This window comes from Bufo gargarizans, chromosome 6, assembly GCF_014858855.1.
Source record: "Bufo gargarizans isolate SCDJY-AF-19 chromosome 6, ASM1485885v1, whole genome shotgun sequence".
Classification (NCBI taxonomy): Eukaryota; Metazoa; Chordata; class Amphibia; order Anura; family Bufonidae; genus Bufo; species Bufo gargarizans.
Window position 1 is genome coordinate 378,630,815 of NC_058085.1, and position 16,605 is coordinate 378,647,419.

The 16,605-nt window shown below is 43.1% G+C and overlaps 1 protein-coding gene across 2 annotated transcripts in view; it reads left to right on the forward strand.

The window, feature by feature from the left end:
• Positions 1-7,467: 7,467 nt before the first annotated feature.
• ABLIM1 (actin binding LIM protein 1) overlaps positions 7,468-16,605 on the forward strand; it is a 241,197-nt gene continuing 232,059 nt past the window's right edge. The window contains exon 1 of one of the 2 annotated variants that reach the window (XM_044296708.1): positions 7,468-7,597. In XM_044296708.1, the coding sequence (XP_044152643.1) occupies positions 7,585-7,597 (13 nt within the window). In that variant the 5' untranslated portion in view covers positions 7,468-7,584. The remainder of the gene's footprint in view (positions 7,598-16,605) is intronic. The other variant, XM_044296719.1, reaches the window with a different exon arrangement.

Below are 16,605 nucleotides of genomic sequence, written 5' to 3' on the forward strand. Positions count from 1 at the left end.
ATCTCCTGAGCTCCCTCTAGTGGTGGCTGTATATGTCTGTATGTAGTAATCTCCTGAGCTCCCTCTAGTGGTGGCTGTATATATCAGTATGTAGTAATCTCCTGAGCTCCCTCTAGTGGTGGCTGAATATATCTGTATGTAGTAATCTCCTGAGCTCCCTCTAGTGGTGGCTGTATATATCAGTATGTAGTAATCTCCTGAGCTCCCTCTAGTGGTGGCTGTATATATCTGTATATAGTAATCTCCTGAGCGCCCTCTAGTGGTGGCTGTATATACTGTATGCAGTAATCTCCTGAGCTTCCTCTAGTGGTGGCTGTATATATCTGTATGTAGTCATCTCCTGAGCTCCCTCTAGTGGTGGCTGTATATATCTGTATGCAGTAATCTTCTGAGCTCCCTCTAGTGGTGACAATATATATCTGTATGTAGTAATCTCCTGAGCTCCCCCTAGTGGTGGCTGTATATATCAGTATGTAGTAATCTCCTGAGCTCCCTCTAGTGGTGGCTGTATATATCTGTATATAGTAATCTCCTGAGCGCCCTCTAGTGGTGGCTGTATATATCTGTATGCAGTAATCTCCTGAGCTTCCTCTAGTGGTGGCTGTATATATCTGTATGTAGTCATCTCCTGAGCTCCCTCTAGTGGTGGCTGTATATATCTGTATGCAGTAATCTTCTGAGCTCCCTCTAGTGGTGACAATATATATCTGTATGTAGTAATCTCCTGAGCTCCCCCTAGTGGTGGCTGTATATATATGTATGTAGTCATCTCCTGAGCTCCCTCTAGTGGTGACAGTATATATCTGTATGTAGTTATCTCCTGAGCTCCCCCTAGTGGTGGCTGTATATATATGTATGTAGTCATCTCCTGAGCTCCCTCTAGTGGTGACAGTATATATCTGTATGTAGTAATCTCCTGAGCTCCCCCTAGTGGTGGCTGTATATATCTGTATGTAGTAATCTCCTGAGCTCCCCCTAGTGGTGGCTGTATATATCTGTATGTAGTAATCTCCTGAGCTCCCCCTAGTGGTGGCTGTATATATATGTATGTAGTCATCTCCTGAGCTCCCTCTAGTGGTGGCTGTATATATCTGTATGCAGTAATCTTCTGAGCTCCCTCTAGTGGTGGCTGTATATATCTGTATGTAGTAATCTCCTGAGCTCCCCCTAGTGGTGGCTGTATATATATATGTATGTAGTCATCTCCTGAGCTCCCTCTAGTGGTGGCTGTATATATCTGTATGCAGTAATCTTCTGAGCTCCCTCTAGTGGTGGCTGTATATATCTGTATGTAGTCATCTCCTGAGCTCCCTCTAGTGGTGGCTGTATATATCTGTATGTAGTCATCTCCTGAGCTCCCTCTAGTGGTGGCTGTATATATCTGTATGCTGTAATCTCCTGAGCTCCCTCTAGTGGTGGCTGTATATATCTGTATGTAGTAATCCCCTGAGCTCCCCCTAGTGGTGGCTGTATATATCTGTATGCAGTAATCTCCTGAGCTCCCTCTAGTGGTGGCTGTATATGTCTGTATGTAGTAGTCTCCATAGCTCCCTCTAGTGGTGGCTGTATATATCTGTATGTAGTAATCCCCTGAGCTCCCCCTAGTGGTGGCTGTATATATCTGTATGTAGTAATCTCCTGAGCTCCCTCTAGTGGTGGCTGTATATATCTGTATGTAGTAATCTCCTGAGCTCCCTCTAGTGGTGGCTGTATATATCTGTATGCAGTAATCTCCTGAGCTCCCTCTAGTGGTGGCTGTATATGTCTGTATGTAGTAGTCTCCTGAGCTCCCTCCAGTGGTGACTGTATATACCTGTATTTAGTAATCGCCTGAGCTCCCTCTATGTGTATGTATAGAATTTTGATCTCCATCTAAAAAAACTACAGTCACCCTTGTTTAGCACAATATAATGAAGGATATTTTCCATTCAGCAGTATGGGAGAGCTGGGTGACAACCTAATGCAGGAGCAGTAATATTGTGCTCATAAAGAATTATAACCAAAATGTTGTCTACAGGTTGTCAAGACGGCTCAAGAGGCTTTAAAGGGATTCTGTCAGCTGGATTTTAGTAACAGAGCTTTTTACATCACCCCATCAGTCTCCTCGATTTGTTTTCAAATATACCAGTATTACTGCCATCTGTCTTGAAATTTTGTTAAAAAAATTGCTTTTATTAATATGTAATTACCTCAGTAATGTGCCCAAGGGGCTGTCCCTCTGGCCATTGGTGCCCAGCTGCGCCCATTCTCTGGGAGCCCAGCACCGCCCCACTGCTAATTCTTCCCTCCTCTCATTGCCGATGGTGCGCTGTAATCTCACACAATGGCCCTGGATCCACTGGCCAGCACCCGCGCGGTGTCCTGGCAGCAGCCTCAGAGAAAGAAGCGCGCATGCGCCAGCTGTCTGCGCACTTCGCTCGCGGGTGCTGACCAGTGGATCTAGGGCGCATGTGCGAGATTGCTGCGCACCATCAGCGATAAGAGGAGCGAATAATTAGCAGTGGGGCCGTGCTGGGCTCCTAGAGAATGGGCGCGGCTGGGCACCAACGGCCAGAGGGACAGCCCCTTGGGCACATTACATATTAATAAAAGCTATTTTTTAACAAAATGACAAGACAGATGGCAGTGATACTGGTTGTGGAGACCGATGTGGTGATGGCAAAAGCTCTTTACTAAAATCCAGCTGACAGAGTCCCTTTAATAACATCTTACCCCTGCCCATAGACATTAAAAGAAATATGCCGATTATGAATACCACTATTTGGGAAAATGTAATGATTTTCCTTGGAAGAATGGGCATTTTGGGAAAAAAATGATAGTTATATATTAGACTATAGATTATAATAAGGCATTGCAGAGATTTATCTATAAAGTATGGCTTAGAATATAATGCCAATTGTGGTCTAATCAATTATAAGACGTATAATGCTTAATGGTGGTGGAAATAATCTGCTGATTTATGATGAGTTTATGGGACATAAAGGGATGGACGAATGACATCAAATTTTAGGACAAAATGTGAATTTGTTAATGGCATTGATGAAATACCACTGCCTGCCATGTCCGTGAGGATTTAGGATCAATAGGGGAAGATCACTGGGATCTGATATGAAATAATATACAATATCCTCCCCTAGAGATCAGGGAGGTCGTCTCAGATTTATCTAATGAGACGATTTCTCTCCATTTCTCTCCATAGAAGTCACATTTCTTTGATAAAAACAGGAGTCCGTTATCTCCCAAGTGTCTGGGAGATACAGGCGGAATCCTACGTGTCATGGACGTGTCCTCGTATTTTGGTAGGAAGTTGAATGTAAAGTGAAGAAAGCGAAGCCCAGCACCCGTGTGAGCGGCACACAATCTTCCATCATCAGCGTGGATACATCTTCAGCATCTCAGCCGGACTGAGATCTTATGGTCGAAAGGCGTAAGAAAAGATACTGAAGATGTATCCATGATGATGATGGAATAAAGTACAGAAGATTTTATACCTGGACGTCCCTTTCTTCATGTTTGAAGCTTAAAACATATGGGGGGACCCAGAATCCCCTGCAGTGAGCACACTTAAAAAAAAAGAAAACTTTGATCCCGAACAACCCCTTTAAGAAGCCAGATGAGCCGAACCCATACAATCTAACCCAATACTAGTCCTGCAGAAGAGACCTGTCAGAAGGGGACAGGTACGGCTCTGCCAGGAAGACCAGGCTCAAGACATGGGTCACATCTCAAGTCCCAAGCAAAGTCAGGATTGGGTTAAATATGTGAATTATTTGTCACAGTATGAAAAATGTATAAAAGCAGATCTGGAATAAGAAGTTCGGTGGGAAACATCCTGACTGGAGGGATCAGCACTAATGGTGAGAGGAGGATATTGTGATATCAGGAAATGTATCTGCAAGGAAAAGACAAAGCAGCTGACACCCTCAAGGTGACTACTGGTTGGGGGAGGGGGTCGGTCCTTCCCATAAAGCAGAGCTGCTGGGGGTGGGAGCGCTGAGGTCACAGAAATGTGGCGCAGACAATGACGTTAATCCCCGCAATCACAAGCAGTTTACCCTTTGATGGCAGAAACCGTCAATCATATAAAAGAATGAAAATATTAGAGGGACGTGACCAAACCGGCTCGGCGGCTGAGAGCGGATGATGAGAGTACAACCCTCTGATTGCTGTGATGTGTCACAGCGCAGCCTCCTGATTGGTCTCTCAGAATCGGGGCGCAGGATACGACCTGCTTGAGTAATTCCAGCCATAACACAGCTCCTTTATCCGAGAGGATGAATCACTCCAACTCCGACAAACCCTGTGATAACGCCGTCACCGAAGGGTTAAAGGGCCAGAGCCGGTCTATAACGTGTCATCAGGACAGTATGATAATATAACTAATGCACACCTTACACGTGCTGACAACCTGCCTATGTATCTAGTCGGAGAAGTTGTCACAGTCCCGCCCCCCTCTGATAACATCACTGATATAATGACATGAGATCCACACACCTTATTCTACAGGAACATCTATTACTGCTGACAACCTGCCTGTATATCATGTGTGAGAGGTTGTCACAGCCCCGCCCCCTGCTGTTGACATCACTTACATAATAACATATGATCACACATGAGATCCACACATTATACTACAGTAACATCTATTATTTTATTTTACTCAGTTACATAGCGCTGACATATTCCACAGCGCTGTACAGACATTCTCATCACTTATATATCACTGACATATTCCACAGCGCTGTACAGACATTCTCATCACTTATATATCACTGACATATTCCACAGCACTGTACAGATATTCTCATCACTAATATATCACTGACATATTCCACAGCGCTGTACAGACTTTCTCATCACTTATATATCACTGACATATTCCACAACACTGTACAGACATTCTCATCACTTATATATCACTGACATATTCCACAGCGCTGTACAGACATTCTCATCACTTATATATCACTGACATATTCCACAGCGCTGTACAGACATTCTCATCACTTATATATCACTGACATATTCCACAGCGCTGTACAGACATTCTCATCACTTATATATCACTGACATATTCCACAGCGCTGTACAGACATTCTCATCACTTATATATCACTGACATATTCCACAGCACTGTACAGACATTCTCATCACTTATATATCACTGACATATTCCACAGCGCTGTACAGACATTCTCATCACTTATATATCACTGACATATTCCACAGCGCTGTACAGACATTCTCATCACTTATATATCACTGACATTCCACAGCGCTGTACAGATATTCTCATCACTAATATATCACTGACATATTCCACAGCGCTGTACAGACATTCTCATCACTTATATATCACTGACATATTCCACAGCGCTGTACAGACATTCTCATCACTTATATATCACTGACATATTCCACAGCGCTGTACAGACATTCTCATCACTTATATATCACTGACATATTCCACAGCGCTGTACAGACATTCTCATCACTAATATATCACTGACATATTCCACAGCGCTGTACAGACATTCTCATCACTTATATATCACTGACATATTCCACAGCGCTGTACAGACATTCTCATCACTAATATATCACTGACATATTCCACAGCGCTGTACAGACATTCTCATCACTTATATATCACTGACATATTCCACAGCGCTGTACAGACATTCTCATGACTTATATATCACTGACATATTCCACAACACTGTACAGACATTCTCATCACTTATATATCACTGACATATTCCACAGCGCTGTACAGACATTCTCATCACTTATATATCACTGACATATTCCACAGCGCTGTACAGATATTCTCATCACTAATATATCACTGACATATTCCACAGCGCTGTACAGACATTCTCATCACTTATATATCACTGACATATTCCACAACACTGTACAGACATTCTCATCACTTATATATCACTGACATATTCCACAGCGCTGTACAGATATTCTCATCACTAATATATCACTGACATATTCCACAGCGCTGTACAGATATTCTCATCACTAATATATCACTGACATATTCCACAGCGCTGTACAGACATTCTCATCACTTATATATCACTGACATATTCCACAGCGCTGTACAGACATTCTCAGCACTCGCTGTCATTCGAGGAGCTCACAGTCTAAGTTCCCTATCAGGATGATGTTTGAACACACGGGGAGAACATACAAACTTCATGCAGGTGTTGTCCTTAGTCGGAGCCACCGTGCTGATTCATTACTGCTGACAACCTGCTTCTACATCATGTCTGGGAGGTTTTCACAGCTACGCCCCCTACTGATGACATCACTCATATGATGACATGGTAATCAGAGTTCCAAATGTATTACAACTAGCCTCCATATTGTGAGAATGATCTAGCTCATGGGGGCACAAGGGATCAAGGAGGTAAAGTCTAACCTGTCTGATCCTATATATGTATCTAATCCTATAATGTGATACTGTCTGTTGAGCCACTGTATCTACTCCTATGGAGTGTGAAACTGCTGAGTTGCTATATCTAATCCTATCATGTATGTATGATACTGCCTGTCTCAGTATCTAATCCTATCATGTATGTATGATACTGCCTGTCTCAGTATCTAATCCTATAATGTGTGATTCCGCCTGCTGAGCTGTGTATCTAATCCTATCATATGTTATACAGTCTGCTATATCTATATCTAATCCTATAATGTGTGATACTGTCTGCTGTGTCTGTATCTAATCCTATCCTGTGTGATACTGTCTGCTGTGTCTGTATCTAATCCTATAATGCGTGATACTGTCTGCTATGTCTGTATCTAATCCTATCATGTATGTATGATACTGCCTGTCTCAGTATCTAATCCTATCATGTGTGATTCCATCTGCTGAGCTGTGTATCTAATCCTATCATGTGTGATACTGTCTGCTATGGCTGTATCTAATCCTATCATGTGTGATACTGTCTGCTGTGTCTGTATCTAATCCTATAATGCGTGATACTGTCTGCTGAGCTGTGTATCTAATCCTATCATGTGTGATACTGTCTGCTGAGCTGTGTATCTAATCCTATCCTGTGTGATACTGTCTGCTGTGTCTGTATCTAATCCTATAATGTGTGATACTTTCTGCTATGTCCTTATCTAATCCTATGATGTGTGATACTGTTTGCTGTGTCTGTATCTAATCCTATCATGTGTGCTACTGTTTGCTGTGTCTGTATCTCATGGTGTGCACTACTGTATATTGTGGTATCTAAGCCTGTGATCCTGTGTCTCCAGGGAGGGGTACAGTGCATGTGGGGATGATTGGCAGCTGCAGTGATACATTGTATCGTTTGTACGTATCACATTTGTACTTTGTATTATTTGTATAGATCACATGTATACATTGTATCTCTCCCTCCTGCAGCCTCCTCCTCCTTCTCCTCCTCCTGGTTCAGTGTCATATTAGGCAGGCACACAGGAGTAGACAGGCTGGGCAGACCCACCCTCCAGTGCTGGGGATCCCGGCCGTGTGTGCACCATCCATCCACCGAGCAGGGGGCACCTCTGCACATCCAGCCATCACCCCCCTCCCCCAACATGTCTGCTAAAGGTAAGTGGCGTTCACCTTGCTGGTGACTGGTGTGACTGGAGGACAGTTGTGCAGAACAGGATGTAGCCAGCAGGCTGGGCAAAGGGCTCTGCAGATCATTGCAATGTGCCCATTGCTGTTATTCTGATGCAGTAGCGTGCATATGGAGAGCAGGGTAAGGGGTTGCAGAGCATTGCTTCTCCCACTACCTCTATTCCAAGCACTGACTGCTGCATTGTGCTGGGCACAGGTGTATGGCTGCTGCCGGTGTGCTCTGTCCTGACCCAGCACTGCTCTCACTGCAGCCACTACTGGTTCCAGGGGTCTGATGACTGACAGCCTCAGTGTCCACAGGTGTAATGATGAGGATGATGGCCAGACCATCCCTTAAAGGGACGCTAACCTTGCAGGATCTCTTCTCACCATGTGTTGTGCAAATACAGTCTATTGCTCCCTGTTATAAGCCATTTCAGGGGAGAGGATGACTGTAGGACAGGAGAATACAGTCTATTGCTCCCTGTTATCAGCCATTTCAGGGGAGAGGATGACTGTAGGACAGGAGAATACAGTCTATTGCTCCCTGTTATCAGCCATTTCAGGGGAGAGGATGACTGTAGGACAGGAGAATACAGTCTATTGCTCCCTGTTATCAGCCATTTCAGGGGAGAGGATGACTGTAGGACAGGAAAATACAGTCTATTGCTCCCTGTTATCAGCCATTTCAGGGGAGAAGATGACTGTAGGACAGGAGAATACAGTCTATTGCCCCCTGTTATCAGCCATTTCAGGGGAGAGGATGACTGTAGGACAGGAGAATACAGTCTATTGCCCCCTGTAATCAGCCATTTCAGGGGGAGGGTGACTGTGGTACAGGAGAATACAGTCTATTGCCCCCTGTAATCAGCCATTTCAGGGGAGAGGATGACTGTAGGACAGGAGAATACAGTCTATTGCCGCCTGTTATCAGCCATTTCAGGGGGAGGATGACTGTAGGACAGGAGAATACAGTCTATTGCCCCCTGTTATCAGCCATTTCAGGGGAGAGGATGACTGTAGGACAGGAGAATACAGTCTATTGCCCCCTGTTATCAGCCATTTCAGGAGAGAGGATGACTGTAGGGCAGGAGAATACAGTCTATAGCCCCCTGTTATCAGCCATTTCAGAGGAGAGGATGACTGTAGGACAGGAGAATACAGTCTATTGCTCCCTGTTATCAGCCATTTCAGGGGAGAGGATGACTGTAGGACAGGAGAATACAGTCTATTGCCCCCTGTTATCAGCCATTTCAGAGGAGAGGATGACTGTAGGACAGGAGAATACAGTCTATTGCTCCCTGTTATCAGCCATTTCAGGGGAGAGGATGACTGTAGGACAGGAGAATACAGTCTATTGCCCCCTGTTATCAGCCATTTCAGGGGAGAGGATGACTGTAGGACAGCAGAATACAGTCTATTGCCCCCTGTTATCAGCCATTTCAGAGGAGAGGATGACTGTAGGACAGGAGAATACAGTATATTGCTCCCTGTTATCAGCCATTTCAGGGGGGAGGATGACTGTAGGACAGGAGAATACAGTCTATTGCTCCCTGTTATCTGCCATTTCAGGGGAGAGGATGACTGTAGGACAGGAGAATACAGTCTATTGCCCCCTGTTATCAGCCATTTCAGGGGAGAGGATGACTGTAGGACAGGAGAATACAGTCTATTGCTCCCTGTTATCAGCCATGTCAGGGGGAGGATGACTGTAGGACAGGAGAATACAGTCTATTGCCCCCTGTTATCAGCCATTTCAGGGGAGAGGATGACTGTAGGACAGGAGAATACAGTCTATTGCCCCCTGTTATCAGCCATGTCAGGGGGAGGATGACTGTAGGACAGGAGAATACAGTCTATTGCCCCCTGTTATCAGCCATTTCAGGGGAGAGGATGACTGTAGGACAGGAGAATACAGTCTATTGCCCCCTGTTATCAGCCATTTCAGGGGAGAGGATGACTGTAGGACAGCAGAATACAGTCTATTGCTCCCTGTTATCAGCCATTTCAGGGGAGAGGATGACTGTAGGACAGGAGAATACAGTCTATTGCTCCCTGTTATCAGCCATTTCAGAGGAGAGGATGACTGTAGGACAGGAGAATACAGTCTATTGCTCCCTGTTATCAGCCATTTCAGGGGAGGAGAGGATGACTGTAGGACAGGAGAATACAGTCTATTGCCCCCTGTTATCAGCCATTTCAGGGGAGAGGATGACTGTAGGACAGGAGAATACAGTCTATTGCTCCCTGTTATCAGCCATTTCAGGGGAGAGGATGACTGTAGGACAGGAGAATACAGTCTATTGCCCCCTGTTATCAGACATTTCAGGGCAGAGGATGACTGTAGGACAGGAGAATACAGTCTAATGCCCCCTGTTATCAGCCATTTCAGGGGAGAGGATGACTGTAGGACAGGAGAATACAGTCTATTGCTCCCTGTTATCAGCCATTTCAGGGCAGAGGATGACTGTAGGACAGGAGAATACAGTCTATTGCTCCCTGTTATCAGCCATTTCAGGCTGTGGAAATGTTAACTCTAGTGTTTCAAAAGTGGATGAATTTCAGGTATTGCAGATTTTTCACATGGAGGTTTTGGAGGACAAATGCATTTAGTGATGATTTCGCAGTTATAACTGCAGTAAACTGTGATTTGTCTGCTGTTTGTACCTGTTATATCCATACATGTGACTGATATCTTATATCACTCCTGCACTGTTATAAGCACCCCCTGCAGCCTGTTCTTGTCCTGTTTCTCCTCCTGACGTTGTTTACAGGACGGGCTCTGGGGGCTTCTGAGCAGATTACCTGGTATACATGGCTTTGGTCAGATGGGGGCATTTAATATGCAAAAATTACAGATAATCGTTGAACCAGTAATGAAAGTTTACCCAAAAGCGTGAGATATGGAGAGGTAGGGGACTACAGCTCCAGAGACCCCCACTTAGGCCTCTTGCACACGACCGTATGGCTTTTTCAGTATTTTGCGGTCCGCAAAAAATACGGATGACGTCCGTGTGCATTCATTTTTTTTTGCAGAACGGAACAGCTGGCCCCTGATGTAACAGTACTGTCCTTGTCCATTATGCGGACAATAATAGGACATGTTCTATCTTTGAACTGAAAAACGGAAATACGGAAACAGAAGACATACGGAGTACCTTCAATTTTTTTGCGATTTATTGAAATTAATGGTTCCGTATACGGAGCGCAAAGAACGGAAAAGTAAAAAAAAAAAAACAGTTTGTGTGCTCCCTGACCTTACAGGTAACATCCGTGTCATATGTGGCGGGTGGGGCTTATGTCCGTATGTTTCCCTTGGCAGTGAAGCTGCAGCTCTGAACTTTCTGGTGCCATTTCATGTTATTTTTGGAAGTTGCCCCATTTTATTGCCTGGAGCTTCTGTATGATAACAATAGGAGGCTGCGCTGCCAGCTGTGCACAGAAGGGAGCGCTACTGCTGGGTGTGGGCACCTGCAGGGGTCCCGCCGCTCTCAGGTCCACGTTCTTGAGTCGTCTTTTTCTTTGGGCTCATGTACACGAAGGTATGGCTTTTTCAGTGTTTTGCGGTCCGTTTTTCACTGATCCGTTTTTCCGTTTTTAGCTTCCATTGTGTTTCAGTTTCCATTCCGTTTTTCTGTTCTGTTGTTCTGTATGGCATATACAGTATATAGTAATTACATAGTAAAAATTGGGCTGGGCATAACATTTTCAATAGATACGGAACGGATACGGAAGACATACGGAGTACATTTCATTTGTGTTCCCTATTTTTTGCGGACCCATTGACTTGAAAGGAGCCACAGAACTTGATTTGCGTGCAATAATAGGGCATGTTCTATCCTTTAACGGAACGGAAAAACGGAAATACGGAAACAGAATTCATACGGAGTACATTCCGTTTTTTTTGCTGAACCATTGAAATGAATAGTTCCGTATACGGATCATATACAGAACACTAAAAATGGCCCGTATACGGAACGCAAAAAACGTTTGTGTTAACGAGCTCCTAGGTAAGGTTTCTGCATAGCCACTTCATCTACAGGTCCTTCTCAAAAAATTAGCATATTGTGATAAAGTTCATTATTTTCTGTAATGTGCTGATAAACATTAGACTTTCATATATTTTAGATTCATTACACACAACTGAAGTAGTTCAAGCCTTTTATTGGTTTAATATTGATGATTTTGGCCACAGCTCATGAAAACCCAAATTTCCTATCTCAAAAAATTAGCATATCATGAAAAGGTTCTCTAAACGAGCTATTAACCTAATCATCTGAATCAACTAATTAACTCTAAACACCTGCAAAAGATTCCTGAGGCTTTTACAAACTCCCAGCCTGGTTCATTACTGAAAACCGCAATCATGGGTCAGACTGCCGACCTGACTGCTGTCCAGAAGGCCATCATTGACCCTCAAGCAGAAGGGTAAGACACAGAAAGACATGTCTGAAGGAATAGGCTGTTCCCAGAGTGCTGTATCAAGGCCCCTCAGTGGGAAGTCTGTGGGAAGGAAAAAGTGTGGCAGAAAACGCTGCACAACGAGAAGAGGTGACCGGACCCTGAGGAAGATTGTGGAGAAGGACCGATTCCAGACCTTGGGGGACCTGCGGAAGCAGTGGACTGAGTCTGGAGTAGAAACATCCAGAGCCCCCGTGTACAGGCGTGTGCAGGAAATGGGCTACAGGTGCCGCATTCCCCAGAAACAGCGGCAGAAGCGCCTGACCTGGGCTACAGAGAAGCAGCGCTGGACTGTTGCATGTCATTCAGAAATCAAGGTGCCAGAGTCTGGAGGAAGACTGGGGAGAGGGAAATGCCAAAATGCCTGAGGTCCAGTGTCAAGTCCCCACAGTCAGTGATGGTCTGGGGGCCATGTCAGCTGCTGGTGTCGGTCCACTGTGTTTTATCAAGGGCAGGGTCAATGCAGCCGCTATCAGGAGATTGTGGAGCACTTCATGCTTCCATCTGCTGAAAAGCTTTATGGAGATGAAGATTTCATTTTTCAGCACGACCTGGCACCTGCTCACAGCGCCAACACCACTGGTAACTGGTTTACTGACCATGGTATTACTGGGCTCAATTGGCCTGCCAACTCTCCTGACCTGAACCCCATAGAGAATCTGTGGGATATTGGGAAGAGAAAGTTGAGAGACGCAAGACCCAACACTCTGGATGAGCTTAAGGCCGCTATCGAAGCATCCTGGGCCTCCATAACACCTCAGCAGTGCCACAGGCTGATTGCCTCCATGCCACGCCGCATTGAAGCATCCTGGGCCTCCATAACACCTCAGCAGTGCCACAGGCTGATTGCCTCCATGCCACGCCGCAGTGAAGCATCCTGGGCCTCCATAACACCTCAGCAGTGCCACAGGCTGATTGTCTCCATGCCACGCCGCATTGAAGCCTCCTGGGCCTCCATAACACCTCAGCAGTGCCACCGGCTGATTGCCTCCATGCCACGCCGCATTGAAGCCTCCTGGGCCTCCATAACACCTCCGCAGTGCCACAGGCTGATTGCCTCCATGCCACGCCGCATTGAAGCCTCCTGGGCCTCCATAACACCTCAGCAGTGCCACAGGCTGATTGCCTCCATGCCACGCCGCACTGAAGCATCCTGGGCCTCCATAACACCTCAGCAGTGCCACAGGCCGATTGCCTCCATGCCACGCCGCATTGAAGCCTCCTGGGCCTCCATAACACCTCAGCAGTGCCACAGGCTGATTGCCTCCATGCCACGCCACATTGAAGCCTCCTGGGCCTCCATAACACCTCAGCAGTGCCACAGGCTGATTGCCTCCATGCCACGCCGCATTGAAGCCTCCTGGGCCTCCATAACACCTCAGCAGTGCCACAGGCTGATGCCTCCATGCCACGCCGCATTGAAGCCTCCTGGGCCTCCATAACACCTCAGCAGTGCCACAGGCTGATGCCTCCATGCCACGCCGCATTGAAGCCTCCTGGGCCTCCATAACACCTCAGCAGTGCCACAGGCTGATTGCCTCCATGCCACGCCGCATTGAAGCCTCCTGGGCCTCCATAACACCTCAGCAGTGCCACAGGCTGATGCCTCCATGCCACGCCGCATTGAAGCAGTCATTTCTGCAAAAGGATTCCCGACCAAGTATTGAGGGCAGAACTGAACATCATTATTTGAAGGTTGACTTTTTTTGTATTAAAAACACTTTTCTTTTATTGGTCGGATGAAATATGCTAATTTTTTGAGATAGGAATTTTGGGTTTTCATGAGCTGTGGCCAAAATCATCAATATTAAAACAATAAAAGGCTTGAACTACTTCAGTTGTGTGTAATGAATCTAAAATATATGAAAGTCTAATGTTTATCAGCACATTACAGAAAATAATGAACTTTATCACAATATGCTAATTTTTTGAGAAGGACCTGTATATGTATATCCAGTTCTGGGAAAGCTGAGTGACAACCAATATGGCCGCTCTTACAGGTGTTACAGGTGTGGTCAGTATTCTAGACCCCTGTGCAGTAAATCTGCCTCGTCATACAGTGATATTGGGTGAGGGGACCATATTGTTCTATTACTACACAGCTGGAAAAAAACTTTTGAAGACGATCAGAAGCAGCTTGAGAAAAGACATCAAATTGTATGAACCGGGGATTGTTCTGCTTTCGGTTAAAGCTAGAATTCTATAATTTTTTTAATATAATATTTATATTTTTGTTAATGACCATTTGTTATTTTTGTTTATTATTTCTATTTTATAATTATAATTTTTATTTTAGATATTCATTTTATTATGTATTTTGTATTATATATTTTTATTAGGTACTTTTTATATTTATTGTTTGCATTTTTATATTTATATTTTTTTCAACCTTTACTATTTAGATTTTATTTTTATATTTTGATTTTTAAATATTATTTATAGGTGGCTCAGTGGTTAGCAGTGCCTCAGTGGTTAGCACTGGTGCCTTGCAGCGCTGGGGTCCTAGGTTCGAATCTGACCAAGGACAACATCTGCATGGAGTTTGCATGTTCTCTCCGTGTTTCTGTGGGTTTCCTCCGGTTTCCTCCCACACTCCAAAGACAGACTGATAGGGACCTTAGATTGTGGGCCCCATTGGGGACAGTAGGTTGCTATTGTCTGTAAAGCGCTGTGGAATATGGTAGCGCTCTGTATGTGCATAAAATAAATCAAATACATTTTTTAGCTTTATGTTTTTTATTTAAAAATTTTATTATGTAGCTTTTATTTTTTATTTTAGTTATTTTTTATATTTATTATTTATAAATTGTTTTTATTATTTATTGTTTACAGTTTTTTTTATATTTTTTAACATTTACTATTTAGACTTTAATATTTTAAGTTAAAATTTTAGATTCATATTTTTTCCACATTAATTATTTATATTTTAGCTTTATAATTTTTATTTAGTATGGAATTTTTGTATATTATATTTATTTTATATATATATATATATATATATATATTATTTTTTATTATTTAATTGTTTAACATTTTTATATTTAGATTTTTCCATATTTATAATTTTTTATGAATATTTACATTTTTTTTCACATTTATTAGTTATTTATATTTTTTAATGATATTTACATTTTTCCTATTTATGATTTATTATTATCATTTTTATATTTGTATTTTTTCCCCATATTATTTTATTTTAGGTTTATAATTTTTATTTAGTATGGACTTTTTGTATATGATATTTATTTTTCTTTATTATTATTTTTTTTAATTTTTATATTAATATTTTTCCATATTTATTATGTTTTGCATTTTTTGATTTTTTTTCCACATGTGTTATTTACATTTTATTAGTTTTTTTTCCACATTTATTAGTTATTATTTTTATTATATTTTTATGATATTTATATTTTTCCACATTTATGATTTATTATTTACATTTTTTATTTATATATTTTTCACATTTATTATGTACATTTTTTCATTTTTGGATTTATATTTTTCAAAATGTATTATTTATGGTATTTTTATATTTTTTTTCACATCTATTACTTATATTTTTGATCCTTAGATTTTTCCATATTTATCATTTATTATTTATATTTTTTCACATTTATTATTTACATTTAATTTTTATATTTGTATTTTTTCCCTATTTTCTTATTTATAATTTAGCTTTTGAAGCCTCAGTGATTTACTTCTGTGAATCTTGATTGGCTCCGGAAGTTACTTGGGCAGCTCCGTGCTGATGTCAGTACTGCCCTGGCACTGCTGCCCGCACTACTACATGGACACAAGTGGAGGGAATAGCTGTAAGGTGGCAGTGCCATGTTTGCTGCTGGCTCTAGTGTGGGCACAGTCTGACCATTACTATGTCACCGGCATCATGAGAACACAGGGCTGTCTAGAGGTTAGTACTGGGAGTGTGGCCAGGATAGGGGGGTGGGGGGGGGGGGGGTAAGGTTGGGGCTTATTGCAGGTCTGGTGTATATAAATACTGCCCTGAATGCTGTACATTGTAATCATCACCTGGTGGTCAGACCTGGTAGTGCAGCCTATTGCGCCTCTCATTTAGATAGTTGTATGATCTATTAGATCGCACATAAGGCCTCATGCACCGTCCGCGTGCGCCCCGCGTTTTTCTGTTCAACACATTCCACGCTATTGTACAAATGCGGACAAAATTAACACGTTCTATCTTTTTGCAGCGCTGCGGAACATATACTGTATATATATATATATATGGATGCGGATCAGATGCCGGCAAAAAATATGATTGTGTACATGAAGCCTAAGGGCTCATTCACACGAACGTTTTTTGCGTTCCGTATACGGGCCGTTTATTGCGTTCCGTATACGGTCCGTATACAGAACCATTAATTTCAATGGGTCCGCAAAAAAAACTGAATGTACTTTGTGAGCATTCTGTTTCCGTATGTCTGCAATTCCGTTCCGCTAGATTTTGAGTCTTGTCCTATTCTTGTCTGCAAATCACGGTCCGTGGCTCCATTCAAGTCAATGGGTCCGCCAAAAAA